General features: G+C 36.4%; 1 protein-coding gene across 2 annotated transcripts in view; it reads right to left on the bottom strand.

Moving 5' to 3' along the window:
- The window catches only part of LOC134668107 (serum response factor homolog), a 292300-nt gene extending 275611 nt beyond the window's left edge, over window positions 1-16689 (bottom strand). Inside the window, exon 1 of one of the 2 annotated variants that reach the window (XM_063525602.1) lies at window positions 16140-16689. In XM_063525602.1, the coding sequence (XP_063381672.1) occupies window positions 16140-16541 (402 nt within the window). In that variant the 5' untranslated portion in view covers window positions 16542-16689. The remainder of the gene's footprint in view (window positions 1-16139) is intronic. The other variant, XM_063525603.1, reaches the window with a different exon arrangement.
- Between the last annotated feature and the right edge of the window lie 211 nt (window positions 16690-16900).

The raw sequence follows: 16900 nt of genomic DNA, 5'->3' as shown, positions 1-16900 counted from the left end.
CTAAGTATTTTTACGTCTATGCTAGTTGCTTTACGAGAATGTTGAAACTGTTGGTTCAATACTCTTAAACAATGGTGATAGAAAATGGTATGTGCTTCACTCAGGAATTGAGAATTGTATAAAGTAGTCCTCAAACTTTGTCAAGCACGCCGACTTCCAGGAATCCAGTTCGCGATCAACGGTCCACATCTATCAACACATCGACAGCCCTAAAAACCTTTCAAACCCAACACCTCACTCCGAACAAAAACCCTCTCAATCGCGGCGGAACGTCACCAAAATCCAGTTCCATTCCAAAATATTGCCGAATCCGCCAAAACCAACAATGGACACAAAAACCTGGTATTGTCCAATTGCATGGTAACGATGCCAAAACCCACGCTTTCCCACCGAAATCCGGGATCGTTTGCTTTTTTCCGCCTGATTAAAAAATGTCTCGTTGTGCTTACGAATGGCAATCAAATAAAAACCTACAGAGCAATGTTTTATGTATGAAATTCCCGGTTTCTATACATAATGTATGGGGCGGCCGCTGCGCTTGGAAATTTGACAAAACAGCCGAACTCTATGGCAGTTCGGTTGTCCTTTTTTTTGGTGACGATAAGATCTAAAGTGATTAAAGTTTTTTGACCTCTTCTTTTCGTAGACGAAAATTAAACGGATCGTTTTTTTACTATGACTTATTGTTATTACCAGACGTATTTGTAACATTATCTATAATTAAAGATAAAGACATTGAATGTAAATAGTGCAGATCAATTCATAAGAACTGCCAAGATATTTGTTAGTTGCGGATCATATTTTTACATTTGTACAAGAAATAAATAATACCACAGTGCTACTTCGTTATTTTATCTAAGTAGTTAATATTAAATACTACCAATTTTCTCATAATGTCAATAATAAATATAGTAGACGGTCGCTAAAAAGCTCGTGTAAGCTTAATATTAAATAAAACACTAAAATAGTGTTAAATTATATTCTTACTCATAAATTCTCACAATAAATGCCTAGTAAATGGTCATTGCAATGATGATCGGACATGATAATTAATATCTTGGGTTTAGTAAATGTTCGATTATTTTTTAAGTCGTTAATAACAACGCTAACAAGGTAAGGTGCTATGCAGTATCCGTTTTATGCTTACATGTATATATTATAATCGCGTCTTATTTTGGTTTTAATTTTAATGTTAGCCTTTTAAAATAGTGCAACAAGTTTTACGTGCGTGATCAGTTGATCACAATGTACCTAATCGTAATAAATCGCCAAAATTTCATAGGATGTGGAGTTTCACAGTTATGTCTGCTGATTATTTTAATTTGTCTACCGATTGTAGTTGGTATGGTACAACCCTTCATTTTTACAACATGCCTTTTCTTTTAACTAAAAATGTGGGTAAATTATCTGGTTCGTTTACTTCACGTACCTATTCGAGCAATGTAGACTTCAATTACCTACTGAACAATCTTGTCTCTACCGCTAAAATTACGCGGTAAAAATTCAATTTACCACAGTAACTAACGCAAAAAAAAGATTAAACCGATAGCAAAATCTATAGAATCTACAGGGCGTGAACAGCTGCTTATTTCGATCCAACAGGTCGGCCGTTCGTTACGCAGGTGTGTGAAGGGTGCTTAAGGGTGCGCTAAATTTATTGCGCGAGAGACTGCAGTGTGTGTACCGCTTATTGCTCGATGCTTTATGGGTCTCGCAATGAGATGAAACTAGTTTTAACTGTAATCGACTGCGAAAGAGTTTGCTACAGGTCAAGATTACTTGAAACATGCTATAGACAGTTTAAGTCAATTTTGTCGCGCGATTATCGTCGTCGCCTTGATAATGATAAAGAGATGTCAAAGTTGCAATTTAGGTTTAACGAGATGATGCAACATTGTATTGTTTCGTTTGCGTGATTAACAATTAAATGCAATAATTGTAGAAAGATGGTTATCGGTCTGAAAAAAGTTATTGCTAATGACCTATGATTCATTAGTAATTATAATTGTAAACAAAAATACTCGAATTCCGGAAATCAGTAAACTATTGGCAGAATAGAGGTCGCCTAAATGAATACAAAGAAAAGCAAAGTAATTAACGAACATTAACGACATAAATTGACAAAGGACCAATTAGAAGACAATCCAAATTTAATGCAAGAACCACTTAACCAACTGAGTAACATTAAAAAGTATGATAAAAAAGCTAACCTTTATTAACGTTCACTTAGCGAACGATGAAGAAATTCAAACTATTCCAATTACAATTTCAAATTGTCCTGGAACTTATGAAGTTGACGATATTAAAACGTCAGCGACCGAATTTGAAATTTAAATCGAAAAAGCTGCTACGAGCCAATATTTATCACTTCAATTAAGGGTTTCAGTTGGTGCTTTAAACACGCAGTCGAGGTTCTAGGATACTGACGAATATAGCCTGTCAACTTTGTCAGTAGAAAAAGGCGCGATATTCGGATTATATAGGACGATAACCCTTTGCACCTCAATTTTTTAAATTTGCCGCTTTTTTCTTCTGACGGAAAAGACTTGACAGACTATAGTTGGAATTTTTTAAGGTGTTCAAATGTTACTTTAGGATCTTTTTCTCTTAATTCGGATATATTAATTGTTTATCTCGATATATATACAATACAATGTACATCGAAGTGCCTACTTTTTTACTATTTTTGACCAACGAGAATTTCTCTTATCTCTACACGTAATGCAACCACTTTACTGAACGAGTCTTATAGTTAGTAAAAATAGGTCATTCTTTAAGTGAATTAGTGTAAAAGCGGACTTAACCTTTTATATTTCACACCCCAACCAAGTAAAAAGGATGAGAATCAAATTTTTTTGCTCATCTGTTCTCTACACCCACTCTTGTCTAGATCTTGACAGTTTTTTACTGACACGAACTTATCAAATTTAATGACAAAGGTGTTAACATCAGGTGTCCGCGCTTTTCAATTAACTTCCAGTTTAAAATACAGTAGTCGAGTAAGTCGAGTAACTATTACTATTTAAGTATCCATTTCGTTATGCCTCCGGCGGCATAATTTACTTTTAAAGACCTTTACAAGCTAATTAGGGGTCATCCATTAATTACATCACACGTTTAGGGGGAGGGAGGGGGTCAAGAAAATGTGACATATTGTGTCATGGGGGAGGGGGGAGACACAAACTTTGTGACGTCACTTTAACTTCATCAGTAACCGAAAATTTATTGAAATTATTTTACTCGCTGTACATTTAAATAATAAGTTTTTAAAACGATAATCGTTTTTATTCGTTTAATTTTCTTTTCTAAGCAGTTTTGGGTTATAAAATTACTTATATTTATATCGTCAAAAATATTTTGATAAAATATTAATAATACTTAGGTACTTACTTAATTCGATTTGGCGATTTCGTAGAAAAAATGTGACGTCACACTAGGGGGGAGGGGTTTACCAAATGTGACCAAGTGTGACAAGGAGGGGGGGAGGGGTCAAAAAACCTAGAAATTCGTGTGACGTAATTAATGGATGACCCCTTAAGTACCTACTGCAAAACTGAAGACGCGTGTCATAGCGATTTTTGTAGCACGAATATCGCGAAGGATAACATTTTAGCTTCACGAATAATTGACAGTTCGTTGGTGACATTACCATTTATCACAAAATTAGTGATGGTCACAAGATGTCGCATTAAATAAGTCGAAATAGCCACTGCGGCGTTGCAGTTACGTACTTTACGTACGTATAAACACAAAACCCGCCTACACGCAGAAGCTAATCTTGACAGTGGTTTGAGAGACGTCCATCAAAATGGTCACAATAATGGCATTTTTCTTTCGTTACACAATACTGTATTGTAAGTCAATATGTGACGTTCTACGGAAAAAGGTACCTTATGGCGGCTGGCGCTTACATCGCATAGCGCCGCAATAATATTGGAGCGGCGTTAATAATAGCGTAAGCGCCAATCGCCATAAGGTACCTTTACCCGTGGGACGTCACATATATGTACAGACATGGTGATTCTACCAAGAGAGTTTTCAATGCAATATCGATTTTGCTCCTCAAATTTAACTTCTTTTGGTTCGGCAATGTTTAGAATGAGCATATTATTTTGTAACGTTTTCTTATACTCAAAATCCCAATAAAATCCAAATATAAGTAGTACAAGTATTATTTATCTGTGTAATATTAGGCGGGGTTCTTGACGGGATCTACCGATTCCAATCAAACTTTTTTCAGTCAACTTTCATAAGTAATATTTAGAAGAATGGGTATATAATATAGTGATGGTAAATCATCAAGTACCTAACTGTCAAAATAAAATAGGGCGTCATCCAGCGATCTATCAACATTCCTACGCTAATCTGCCGTATTCGAACTTCAAGATATTCCCAAGAGACGACACGTACTAGATCCATTCTAGATACGTTATAGATTAGATATCAACTAGTTTTCTTTTGCAGCGCAATTCGGGCAACCAATGTCACTTTTACGTTAGATAGAGTAAGATATCTATTAGATGTGAATTGGATCTCTAAGTCATATCCTGTGGAATTCGTTCAAGAGTATCTCCAGAATCGCGCAAATGTCAAATTTGACAGGTTAGATCTTAAACATATCGTTATCGTATCTTGGTGATGTCTAAAATATATCTAATAGATGTCTATTTCAAAATCCGAATCGGGCCCAATGTCCCTGTACCTACAACGCAATCGTGCACATACTTGTGTTTTATGTAGAGTTTTCTCGAAAAACCTCGCCATAAACATTCTGGTCGTGAGTCTCGAAAACTCTTTGATATAGACCGACGACTAACGAACCGCGCGGCCGATAAATCGGCCGATTAGTCCGACGGCACCGGGACAGACTGTCGATCTTCCAGACTAATCAGTTTAACTATTGACAATGACAACTTGTCAGCTGGGGCGTAAGGATTTGCAATGCGATTGATAGCCGTAAGTTACGGTAGCTTTCTCACGTTTGATTTGATTGGGAAAACAAAAAAATCAAATTTAAATTGATATGTGGTTACTGGTTACACTGCGGATTGGCAGCGCGAAGTACTAGGCTTGCATGATAGTGAGGCGTTCGAGTAAGGTGTTGGGAGGCGGGCCAAAACGCCAGACATTCCCTTCTCATCGGCCAATTATGCTTGACCTTCTATACCCCGCGGACGCCACCTAACTCCACGCGTTCGGTAGTCAAATTACGGGTCGCATCAACTTGGACGCTCAGCGCAACCTATCGTATTGTCATGAACTCCTGGTAGTTTGGTCGGTTAAACAGTCGCGTTTGGTATTCTCATTAAAGTTCAACCAAACTGTTTTGCAACACTCGTTGACACCTCACAAGTCGCCGATGTTATCTGTCATTACAACATATCTTCAACACCTATTTCTTAATTGGTGACCGCAAAGTATATATTTTAATTAAAATGTGGATTGAATTTGGAAAAGATAAGGAATTTAATTTTTCTTCTTCTTTAGCCCTACATACACTACGTCAATCTTAACGTCACTAGCTCACTAGTGTCATTGAAACAAATGACCGAAGTCAAAGTTTGAAAAAAACAGCGATAGATGGCATTAAGCACAAAGGGAACACTCAAGGCGTTACTCCTCTTCTCCTCTGCGCTCCTAATACGAAGGAGTCCATATTAGGCACTTTAGTTTATACTATGATACAAAAAAAAAAACAAATCTTGTCTATGACAGAATTGACAACGCTTAGTGATGTGAATAAGTTTAAAGTAAATAATCGACAGATTTAATGTAAACACAATTTTTTGTTTTGCTAAACATTTACATATCACTACGAGTATTTGAAATTTAAGTAAGACTGCAACTAACATTTAAAAAAAAATTGGAAAAGCCGAACAGGTACAACATTTAAAACGAACAGTCTAGCCATTAAAAGGAAGGCTGTTAATCTCCTTACACAATCAAGCAGAAGCAACCAAAATACAAAGCAGCGCCACACAGGTCGCACCCGCCGCATTAGCATTACAAAACTGCGGGCCGTGAGATATGGGTCGCAGATGCGCGCCCGCGCCGCAATTAGTGTAGGCGCAACATATAATTGTCTCATTTCGGAACAGCCCCGTTCGCACTCCTGTCCGCAGCTCATCTTGTACTAAGAAAAAAAACAATCTTGATAGCTTATGATGCCGAAAAAAGGTGGTGGCGAAAAAAAGGAAAACAATATGCAAATTTATCCTGCAAACTTATGTAGTAAACAATAGTTACAAAACGTTAAGATCTAAACGTCGGGTCGTGTGGGAAAATAATCTCGAGCGCAATCTACATCCGAGCTAGGTCCTAATTAATTTAGTAATCGCTCGTGACGACTTATTCCGGCCGTAGACCGAACCACGAACCTAACGAAATCACGACTCCGCCAGACAACGATAATCGTTATTTTAAATTTATTAAAATGTCCTCTTAAAGGACTATCGGGGCGCCAATATCGGACTGTATAATTCACGCTTCGGAAAGGAGTATACAATGAGGGTCATTATATTTTATAAAGTCTATCTTTTTGTTTAAAATAAATCTACATCCGGGTAGATTGGGCGTGGGGGAAATTTGATTAAAGATTTCACCGTACAGGGAAATGCTTTTTGCTGAAAGATAAACGGCGGAGAGAAATGCCGGGCGCGGCAGATAAAGGGCCATAGACAACCTTTACGTCCTGCAGACTACATCAAAGGCCGGGTACACGGCAATTACATAAGAGCGGGTACAATACCGGCATGGACAACAAATGCCGTCGTGTCGCCGGCCAGGCCCCTGGGGCTCCGTAATTAAGTTCCGCTTGGGGGTGCCCACTCATAACTCCACAGTGCGACCATTGGATCAATTGTGGGTCACGATGTTTGACAACTAGGTCTAGATCAGGGTCTAAGCGGAGAAATAAAGGCAGATATGACAACTTAGGACCTATGGTTGGAGTAACGTGATTTAATACTATCAATTGATAATTATGAAAGTACATCCGATGACCATAGAAATTACTATATATGCTACATATTAAATCCAACCTTTTACGTTTTTATAACCATAAAGAATATGAATTACACGCAGTACAATTTTCTAAACCCTAATCCACAATTTTCCTCGCCACTTATTAATCTTTCAAATTATCGATAGATGAATGAATTGAATATGATGAATGAATTTATTATTTTATTTAACGCAAACGTCAATGTATCAGCAATGTAAATCAGTGGAATAATATTCATAATAATTAAACGTCATAATTCCAAACAGTGAAGAGCTGCATGCATAAACATCGATATCGATAAAGAATTAGCATACGGTAATATTGGCGATTCCCAACTGTCATTAATTAAAAATTAAAAAGCAAAGGGCTATTACCGCGGTAACGAGGTCGGATGCGTCCAGCTAACAAGTAACAACAGAGCACGCCGCCGACTTTGATACCCGCTGCGCGACAGCGCTTGCGTGCGAGACCCGGGAATGTGCCGCAAGTTACAGGAAACGCCTAGGGCTCGCTTTATCTAGGTAGTATGTTTTAGTAGGAAAATTTCAAAAACCGTAACGGGATTTGGACAAAATAAATTGTTCTTTTCGTTTTCAAAATCCATTTGGCATTTTTATAAGCTATAATATCTACAAACATGTTAATTATGCACACGTTTTTATGGACTATAAGAAATAATAAAAGAAGCCGAAACTGCCAACTACTACTACGCCTAGGAAGTAATTGCTTGGCAAGAGTCCAAAAGCAGAATATACGGGTTTAGAGTGTCGAAATATCATCTTATTATTAGGTATAAACCTACCCTAATACACTTTTGTAGTGATTTTATTTGTTAGACATAACACTTGTATCAGCTCATTTCACCGCCTTTGGTTTAGTTACAGTAGTATGTACTAAGTTTAAAGAAAATCCCAGTGGTAATTCTACTTATTTGCCATGAAAATTAAAGAATTATTTAGACAGTTTTAAACTGCTTATCTTTCTATCGTCATCACCCTGTTGGCTAGCACTCAAAGACGACAGCAAAAAATGTAAATATACTGAATTGACCTCGTTGTGAACAGCTAATAGTCTTTACTATTAGCTGTTTTGTTATATTTACATTTTCCATTTAACCGTTTGTCCCCTACACCGACCAGCATGGTGAATTTTGACAGACATCCCTACACGGTCCGCGGTGACGTCTCTACGCGCATAGATTGACAATGCGCGGGCGCGGGTAATGAAGCCGCGCGGAACGTTTTGATGGCTATTAAGACTTTAGATACGTTTCTAATCAACTTTACAAAAGGATAGCCGTGTGCGTTTGGATTAAGATTGTTTCATTAAGTATATGTATAGATAGTTTTAAACGCGTAATAGTTAAAGTGCATTTTATTTATTGTCAACGATTTTTATGCATCAATTAGAATCTTAGAATATTTGAATGTTTGTTTTATTTTATGATGTTTTCGTATGAATGAGTCATTGAAACACCCTTTTGACTATTTTCTAAAACCTTAGTATGGTATCTAACCTATTTACTTTGTCACATAATCTTATTTCATAAAGAATAAACTGATCAATATTAAATTTAAAACTAAAATGTGATCAAAGTTGGCAAATATAAAAGCAACTTTTACAAGAAATTAACAACAAATTGAATATATATTGGAAAACAAAGTTTTAATCTCTTGTGCCGCGATATTGCCCCAGACAGATGGGTAATCAAAAGTTTAGGAGGGCTCAAAAGCTTTGGCTTCAGTTGCTTAAAATAAAATTGCCTCCAGAGATTTAAGTGGAATTAAATCTAAATTATTTAAAAAGCGATCGCTTCAGCGGCTTTTACCTTTACTAATATTGTAATTAGATAATAAAAAGGTTGAACTAAGTAGGTATATAAAATAAAGATATGGTATAATAAATACCATCTTGCATAATATAAACCAAACAGATATCACTCGCAAGATAAGAAGGTAGAAAGCTTGAAAAAAGCTTGTGCAAATCGGTCAAAAGTTAACTGTAACAAATTTCACGCAACCAAACCCGTTTTGCCAATGAACAAAACTTGTTGACAAGTTGAGTTTTCGAGAGCAATTTTAAGCGAATTTCCAAACGTCATAGAGTAAAAGTTGTTCTACATGCTCACTGCTTAAGTATGGTAATTACAGTTTCGATATTTCACGTAATAAAGGACGGATTTCGTTTACATTTCTGCGCTTACGATTTTGATTGGTGCCTAATTTGGATTGACGTGGCCGATAAGTATCAACTGCTGAGTACTCTACCGGCGTGAAATTTTAAACCCAATAATCGAATTTAAACTGTTGTGAGACATACTATACTGCAAAATGTAATTCAAGACCAAAAAAAGTAAGACAATTTTGCCACTGCAATAATTCGTTTGTAAAATTTGTAAATTCTTTTTGATAAATAATCACGCTAAGATAATTTGTTTATTAGTAATTTTACTCCTACTTTAAAAAAAATACTTTTATTTACTTATTTGTACATAAATACAAGACGCGCTAGTAAAAAAGTGGCAACTTTTCTTACTTTTTTTGGTCTTGAATTACGTTTTGCAGTTTAACATTGAATAATTTGTTAGTGACTGAAAGGAGACCTAGGCTCTCCGAAACATGTCGCGCGAGTGACTAAAAACAAGCGAGTCTAAACCGTAAAATTATTCAATTTTAAACGCTTACTTATTTGATTTCAATACATGATTAATCAGAAAAAATGACCATTTCAGAAGTAAGAGGACGTGCGCGAAGGTTTTGTGTGTGATGTGAATGATATGTATTGTATGTATTCAATCCGTATGCAATCCCTGAAGTAAATGTGACCAATTACGTATTTACTATGCGTTCTCGTCAATTAATAGATATTTAGAGATACCTAACGAATTGTGATGAATCAAAAACAACAACAAAAAAAGATTTTATAATATTTAACTAACTATTAAATTTGTAGTAAGGGTAACTTTTAAATTTGTAGGTAAGTATTTAGTGATTTTAAATATTTGCAGGCAGTAAACTTATGTACGAAAATAAATACATATGTCGCAGTAAGATAGATATAGCCGTTATATAGTTATAACCCTAGGGATATAATTATATGACGTAACATAGTTATACGAAAGCGATTCATTACTATCTTACTAGGTATATAACTATAATACGGCTTTAATTTAGTGATATAGTTATATTACTGGATTAAGTTTAGTGAAATAATTGTAAGTAGGGGTGCAGCGGTGCGGCGGAGGTATAGTTATATCCCTAGGGATATAGTTATATGCCGTATAGTACGTAACTACGTATTATAATCATATTCCTAGTAAGATAGTAATTGTAGGTATTAGGAGTGCGGCAGTGCGGCGGAGGTTTAGTTATATCCCTAGGGATATAGTTATATGCCGTATTATAATCCTATTCCTAGTAAGATAACTATTATATATATTTTCATGCTGCTATTTTTAAGGGTTTATGAGGCATTGCGATCGATTAACGAAAGCTGGAGCGAGATTTGACAGAATTTCAATGAAAATAGCTGTCACTCAGTAGAAATCTCGCGCCAGCTTTCGTGAATCGACCTGTACTTTTACGTAATATTGCTAAAAAGTATTATACGGCATATAACTATATCCCTAGGGATATAACTATACCTCCGCCGCACCGCTGCACTCCTACCTACAATCATTTCACTAAACTTAATCCAGTAATATAACTATATCACTAAACTTAATCCAGTAATATAACTATATCACTAAACTAAAGCCGTATTATAGTTATATACCTAGTAAGATATTAATGAATCGCTTTCATATAACTATGTTACGTCATATAATTATATCCCTAGGGTTATAACTATATAACGGCTTTATCTATCTTACTGCGACATATATATTCTATTGATATGGAGCGATCTAGTCATTCCGCAGTAATGTATCTACATATCGGTCTATAATTTATACGGAATAAAACTAATAAATGTTTATTGCGCTTATGAGGTCAACTTATTAAAATACAGTTAAGTATTAAACCTAAGTGCCTATAATTATCGTAATTGATAATTATTGGTGTAACAAATGCAGTAGTAAACCAGCTTAAGAGATTCTGAAAGCACTTTAAAACACGTCTTAAGCCATTCATATTAAACTCACCGTCATAAAACTTAGGTTTATTGATAATTGTAATACTGAATAAACAAATATGAAATACCGGGTGTGGCCTGTAATATGAGCAAAAAATTAAACTGTAGGCTGTACTCCTCATACTGTCCAACTTTTGAAAATAACTTGTGGTTTGATTTTTAATACACTTTAAAGTTTATTCTAAGACGCAATGTATTGCAAATATTTGTTGTTTATGGCGTGACAAGCAATCTCAATCACAATGATATGGCGTGGCGATGGCGTCCATTGAAATTAATATATATTTTATATGAAAAATAGAGAGTTTTAATACTTCATAATTATTAAAAGTTGTTGAACAAAAGTGTCACCGTTTGAGGAGTACAATGTTACAGGCCACACCCGGTATAATAAGAGAATAAGTTGTATTAGCGGAAGCAGTTATAAAGTTGACCCAAAAATTTTTTATTAAGCTATGAGCTTCATCACATATGTTCCTTGAGTAATTCTAAGCATTTCAAGCCTGGGAGGCAATAAGAAATGTGTGTCTACTCGGATTTGTAATGGATTCAAACTTTCAACCCCTTTTTAACCCTGTTAGGGGATGAATTTTACAAAACGCTGAAATTACTTTTCCTGTCTTTTAATAATATCCCCAAATACAAAGATTCAAGTCCCGGGTTCGAAAAATGTTTTGATATCCATACAAACTTTGAACCCCCTTTTCACCACCTTAGAGGATGAATTTTCAAAAACGCTGAAATCAGTTTTCTTGTATTTTAATAATATATCGTTTTACGAAGTTTCAAATTCCTAGCTTAAAATAAAACTTGAACCCCATACAAACTTTCATCCCCTTTTTAACCCCCTTAGGGGTTGAATTTCTCAAAATCGCTTCTTATCTCTTGTACACTTTATAAATGTAATCTAGTGCGCAAATTTCAACTTTCTATCTTTTGTAGTTTCGGCTCCGCGTAGCAAAAATCTCCAACCAAATTTTTCACCTTTTTACGTTTTTCTTGTAAAATTACTATGAAACTGTAAAAAACAAATATCAGCAATGAATTCTACGTCTTTGGTTTATACGCAAATGATACCAAACTTGCCCTAGTACCCACCCGGATCAGAATAGATTTTTTTTAAAGATGGCGGGTGGCGGCCGTCTCTGTACCCCACCCTCCCCCCCACCCCAGGCTAGAAATGCTTAGAATTACTCAAATATCAGATGTGATGAAGCTCATAACTTAATAAAAAATTTTTGGATCATGTATGGCAGCGTTACATAACTGACTCCAGTATATGGTCTACTGTAAATGGTGTATTACGCGGGAGATTGTATTAAATTTGATCGTATGAAGGAAGGATAAATCGAAGTATATAGGTACCTACCTATAGAAAATGGTGACATTTTTTCTGTGAATTATTCTGCAGGTTAAAAGCTTCCTCCAAGGTGAACCACCACCACCAAAATGCTAGGTATTTTTACGAAAATGATCCTGTGTTATTGATAGGAAAAATTATATTATATTGCCAATGAACTCTGCCTGCCTGCTGTCAATGAAATATAGGTATAAGTAATGCTGCAGGTAGATATTATACGTAAATAAACCATCCATTTGCGTATTTTACGGGTTTAGAATTCGAACCTGGCGCCGTTTGATGCACATTTAAAAAAGTCAAATTGTATATTTATTCTAAAATCATTCTGACTCTTAAGAACAAAGTTCCGTATTTATTGGTTTTAGGTTTTTCCTCACTGCACCATATGGATTTAACATCTTGTGTCATCCTAGTTTATACCTAATTCCGTTTAATTTCAGGTTTCAACAACTTTCGTGTTTGAAGTTTTCAATGATTATTATCATATTACGCACAGCTAAATCGATGTTAATTTTATATTTCGAAAATAATTACAGCATATTTAAGTAAGTAGTTTCTTACTAAATGTTAGACTAATTGTAACAGCTCTGATATTTAATTGTAATTTGGTTCCCCGCGATACAGGCATTGCCTAGTGCGGAGACCCCTGGTATATCTGTAACCTTTGCTGAAATAAATGATCTTTATTCTTCTATTCTATTCTATATAGTGTCGATTGTGAAGATAATATACCACGTAGAGTCTGTGCGGAAAGAGAAGAGTCGTGGGATTTGAGGGCGCGCCAGTGCTATTTTATGGTTTTTGCTATGCTGACAACACTGGTCACGTGATTATAGTACGACACTAAAGGTCATGATACTTGAATCCCTTTTGTTCCGGTTTTTTACCACGGCTTACTAAACGGAGCCTGGTGGTGGTGTCGGCTCGTCAACTCAATCCTCTGATTTAGCGCAGGCACTAGTTTTCTTTTTAAAACACACTTGTTTTTATGTCTCAGACACTAAAAAGTGACTGCGATTGACAAAACTGCTAAAACTAGTTAAGAATCTGCCCAATACAACTGTAATTTTAGTACCAAACTAGATAGAGTCTCATTTATGTACTGCCTAATCTGTGCATTCCAACAGTTATTTAAACCGGGTAGATCGGGTATAAATTGGGCAATAGAACTGTAATTTTATCTGGGATATATTTCACCCATTGTAAACTTGACTTGTAATGTATGTGTACATTATTAATAATAAATATGAATATGAATAAAAATAGTGCATAAGTAGGTAGGCCTTATTGGGATATGTCCGGTTCTCTCATCTCACGATATTACGCCGTCAATCACGATACGAAAAGTCACTGCTAAATATGAAATATAATTTCGTAACTAACATAACCTACAAATAAAGAAATATTTTATTAGAAAAAGTTTTATTCAGAACCTAGTAAACAAACTTACAAATAAAGAAATATTTTATTAGAAAAAGTTTCATTCTTTGTAATCGAAGTCTGAATTAAAATATTCAATGTCACTTATGTTTGAGCTAGCTTCAAAACAACCAGGGACACTCATAGAACTATCTTCATCTGAACTGGATGTGCTTGAATCCGGCACGTAGATTACGAATTCTTGCATATCACCTACTTAGCGGTCTTTTATTCGAGATACCGTAGGTACTTTTACACAATCCTGAAAAAGAAATTACATATAAATATGCATAAAATGGCAAGTATCAAGACTATTTGTCAGTTATTTTAAAGATCATGAATGACCTGCATATTTATGAAAATTAATATATTTTGAATGAATATACTTACCGATTATAAAAGCACTGGTGGCCTAGCGGTGAGAGCGTGTGACTTGCAATCTGGAGGTCGCGGGTTCAAACCCCGGCTTGTACCAATGAGTTTTTCGGAACTTATGTACGAAATATCATTTGATATTTACCAGTCGCTTTACGGTGAAGGAAAACATCGTGAGGAAACCGGACTAATCCCAATAAGGCCTAGTTTACCCTCTGGGTTGAAAGGTCAGATGGCAGTCGCTTTCGTAAAAACTAGTGCCTACGTCAAATCATGGGATTAGTTGTCAAGCGGACCCCAGGCTCTCATGAGCCGTGGCGAAATGCCGGGATAACGCAAGGAAGAAGAGAGAAGATACTTACCGATTATGTACCGGAGACAAGTTACTTAGGGGGCTTATTAAATAGGTAATTATTTAATATTAAATACAACATCAATACCCGCGAATAGCGGAAACACGTTCCGCGACTTTTTGTAATTCGATAGTCGGCTTTTAGCCGTTTTCTTCCCGCTGACAAAACCGAACAATGTTAAATATAATTTTCCTTGTGGTTTTATGTACGGTTTTATCGTGTTTTGAAAATATTTTATACATAAAACTTGGCGGTTTTTGTTAATAAAAATATACATTGACAGAAGTTTGTTTACTTTTTACAAGACAGGTGTCAAAGGTTTGATTGCCATATAAAATTTAAAATGTTAGTTCCCGTTTCTGCCACGACTCTTCTCTTTCCGCACAGACTCTATAATCGAAATAAAAGTACATCACTAGCTTCACCGAACGTACCAAGTGGCGCCATCTAGTGACAACGTCACGACAAATGTAGCTGTCACAGCTGATTGTCATAAATAAAATGTAAATTAATATGTATTATTGCAAGAAATTCACTCACTACAAGTCACTTCTAAGTATATTTATATCTAAATAAGTCGTTTTAGCCAAAGAAAGGTCGAAATAACATTGTTATTACTCACAATATGAAATCGTCTTAGCTGTCACCTGTCAAAACATTCGCCACAAATAAGCACTAAATCACCGTAAATATGCCGTAAACGGACCTTTTAGATATCGGCTAATGTAAAATAATATATATGTAGTGTAAAAAAATCATTTAGACACATTTTCGGCAATATTCCATGAGTTCACTGTTGTAGCAACATAACCTCTAAACTTGACAACCATAATAATGAAAAAGTTGATTTTCTCATTCAAAAATCAAATTACTTACCTTATCTTTTAGTTTTAACTGATTACGAATACATTGTGTAACTTCAGGCCACAAGTACACACCCATGACACTAGTTTTATAATTATTTTTAAGATAATTTCAATCTGCTAACTGATCACTAAGAAGATTTGATAATAAAATATTTTACTAACAATATTGGAGCTTCATTACATACTTATAACTTTGGCATTGAACATATTACAGTAGTAATATCTAAAATTAAAGTTATTCATGCCAATAAAATAATTTGCAATCATGTTTTCTCTGTAATGCATACACATGTGCACTACTAGTCTTTGAATATTTAGAATATTTAATATTTCAATTTGAGTACATATAATAAATGTAATAAATATTTAAATGAAAATTAGATTAGTCACTGCATTTAAACAAAGTTTTTAAATTAATAAATTAATAATAAATATTAGCTTTGGTTCGCACTGAAGTTAAAAGAAACAATTATTTTTCTCTTCATATTGGTTGCTTGTTTCAAGATATAATTTTATAAATAAGGAGCTCAATGTACTCTAAAACTGGAGGCCTGAAATTACTGCACTTTTAACACTGGTCAGCATCAAACGGTTGTTATGGAATATTGCCAAAAGTGGTCTCAGCGACCCACCTTCTTCATAATGCCCGTCTTTCGCTTCGAGAACGTGGTGTATCGCCGTAGTTTGTTGTCTATGTACTCCATCTTGATCTTAACTCGGCCTTTGGTCTTCTTGCCATTGGACGGGGGTGACTTCTTCGGCTGAAGAGATGCATAGCCATCGTCTGCTATGTCCGGCATGGGGCAATGGTCGAGCCCTAGGCTCTGGGACGGCCGCTCGTCGTAACACTGGTCGGAGGGCCGCTTCACGCCGCGCGGGCCCGGGCAGGGCTGCAGCCCCGGCCGCAGCGAGCCGCCGCCGAGCGAGCCCGGCGCCCGGCCCGCGCCGTACATGTCCCCCACGTCTCCCAGGAGACCCATCCCATACGGCGACCCGAAGCGGGGCTCCCGCGCTCCGCCGGGCGCGTCCATCATAACCTCACAGTACGCCACAGTAAACGGTGCGCGCACGCGCTTCACACACCTCACCGTTCGTAATGCCGAACGGAGACTGACCGAAAACGCGAATGAACCGAGGGCGGGACTGACGGGTCGGCCGCTCGGACCGTGACTGACTTCGCGACGTTCGCGTCCCGCGCGCCTCCACCGCTAGCCGTCCCGCTCACACGCAGGAGCCGATACTCTCCGCGAGCGAGACGGCGTACTAGGGCCGTAATCTGACACAACTGTAGGAAAAGCGTGCTCCGGGACGCCACGAGTTTCAGCGCCCGAAATCCCGTATTAAAATAGAGCTTTTATTTTGAGTTAATTTCGTAAATAGAAATAATAGAATC

The sequence above is a fragment of the Cydia fagiglandana genome, chromosome 10 (assembly GCF_963556715.1).
Source record: "Cydia fagiglandana chromosome 10, ilCydFagi1.1, whole genome shotgun sequence".
Classification (NCBI taxonomy): Eukaryota; Metazoa; Arthropoda; class Insecta; order Lepidoptera; family Tortricidae; genus Cydia; species Cydia fagiglandana.
This window is presented reverse-complemented; position numbering and strand designations above follow the sequence as displayed.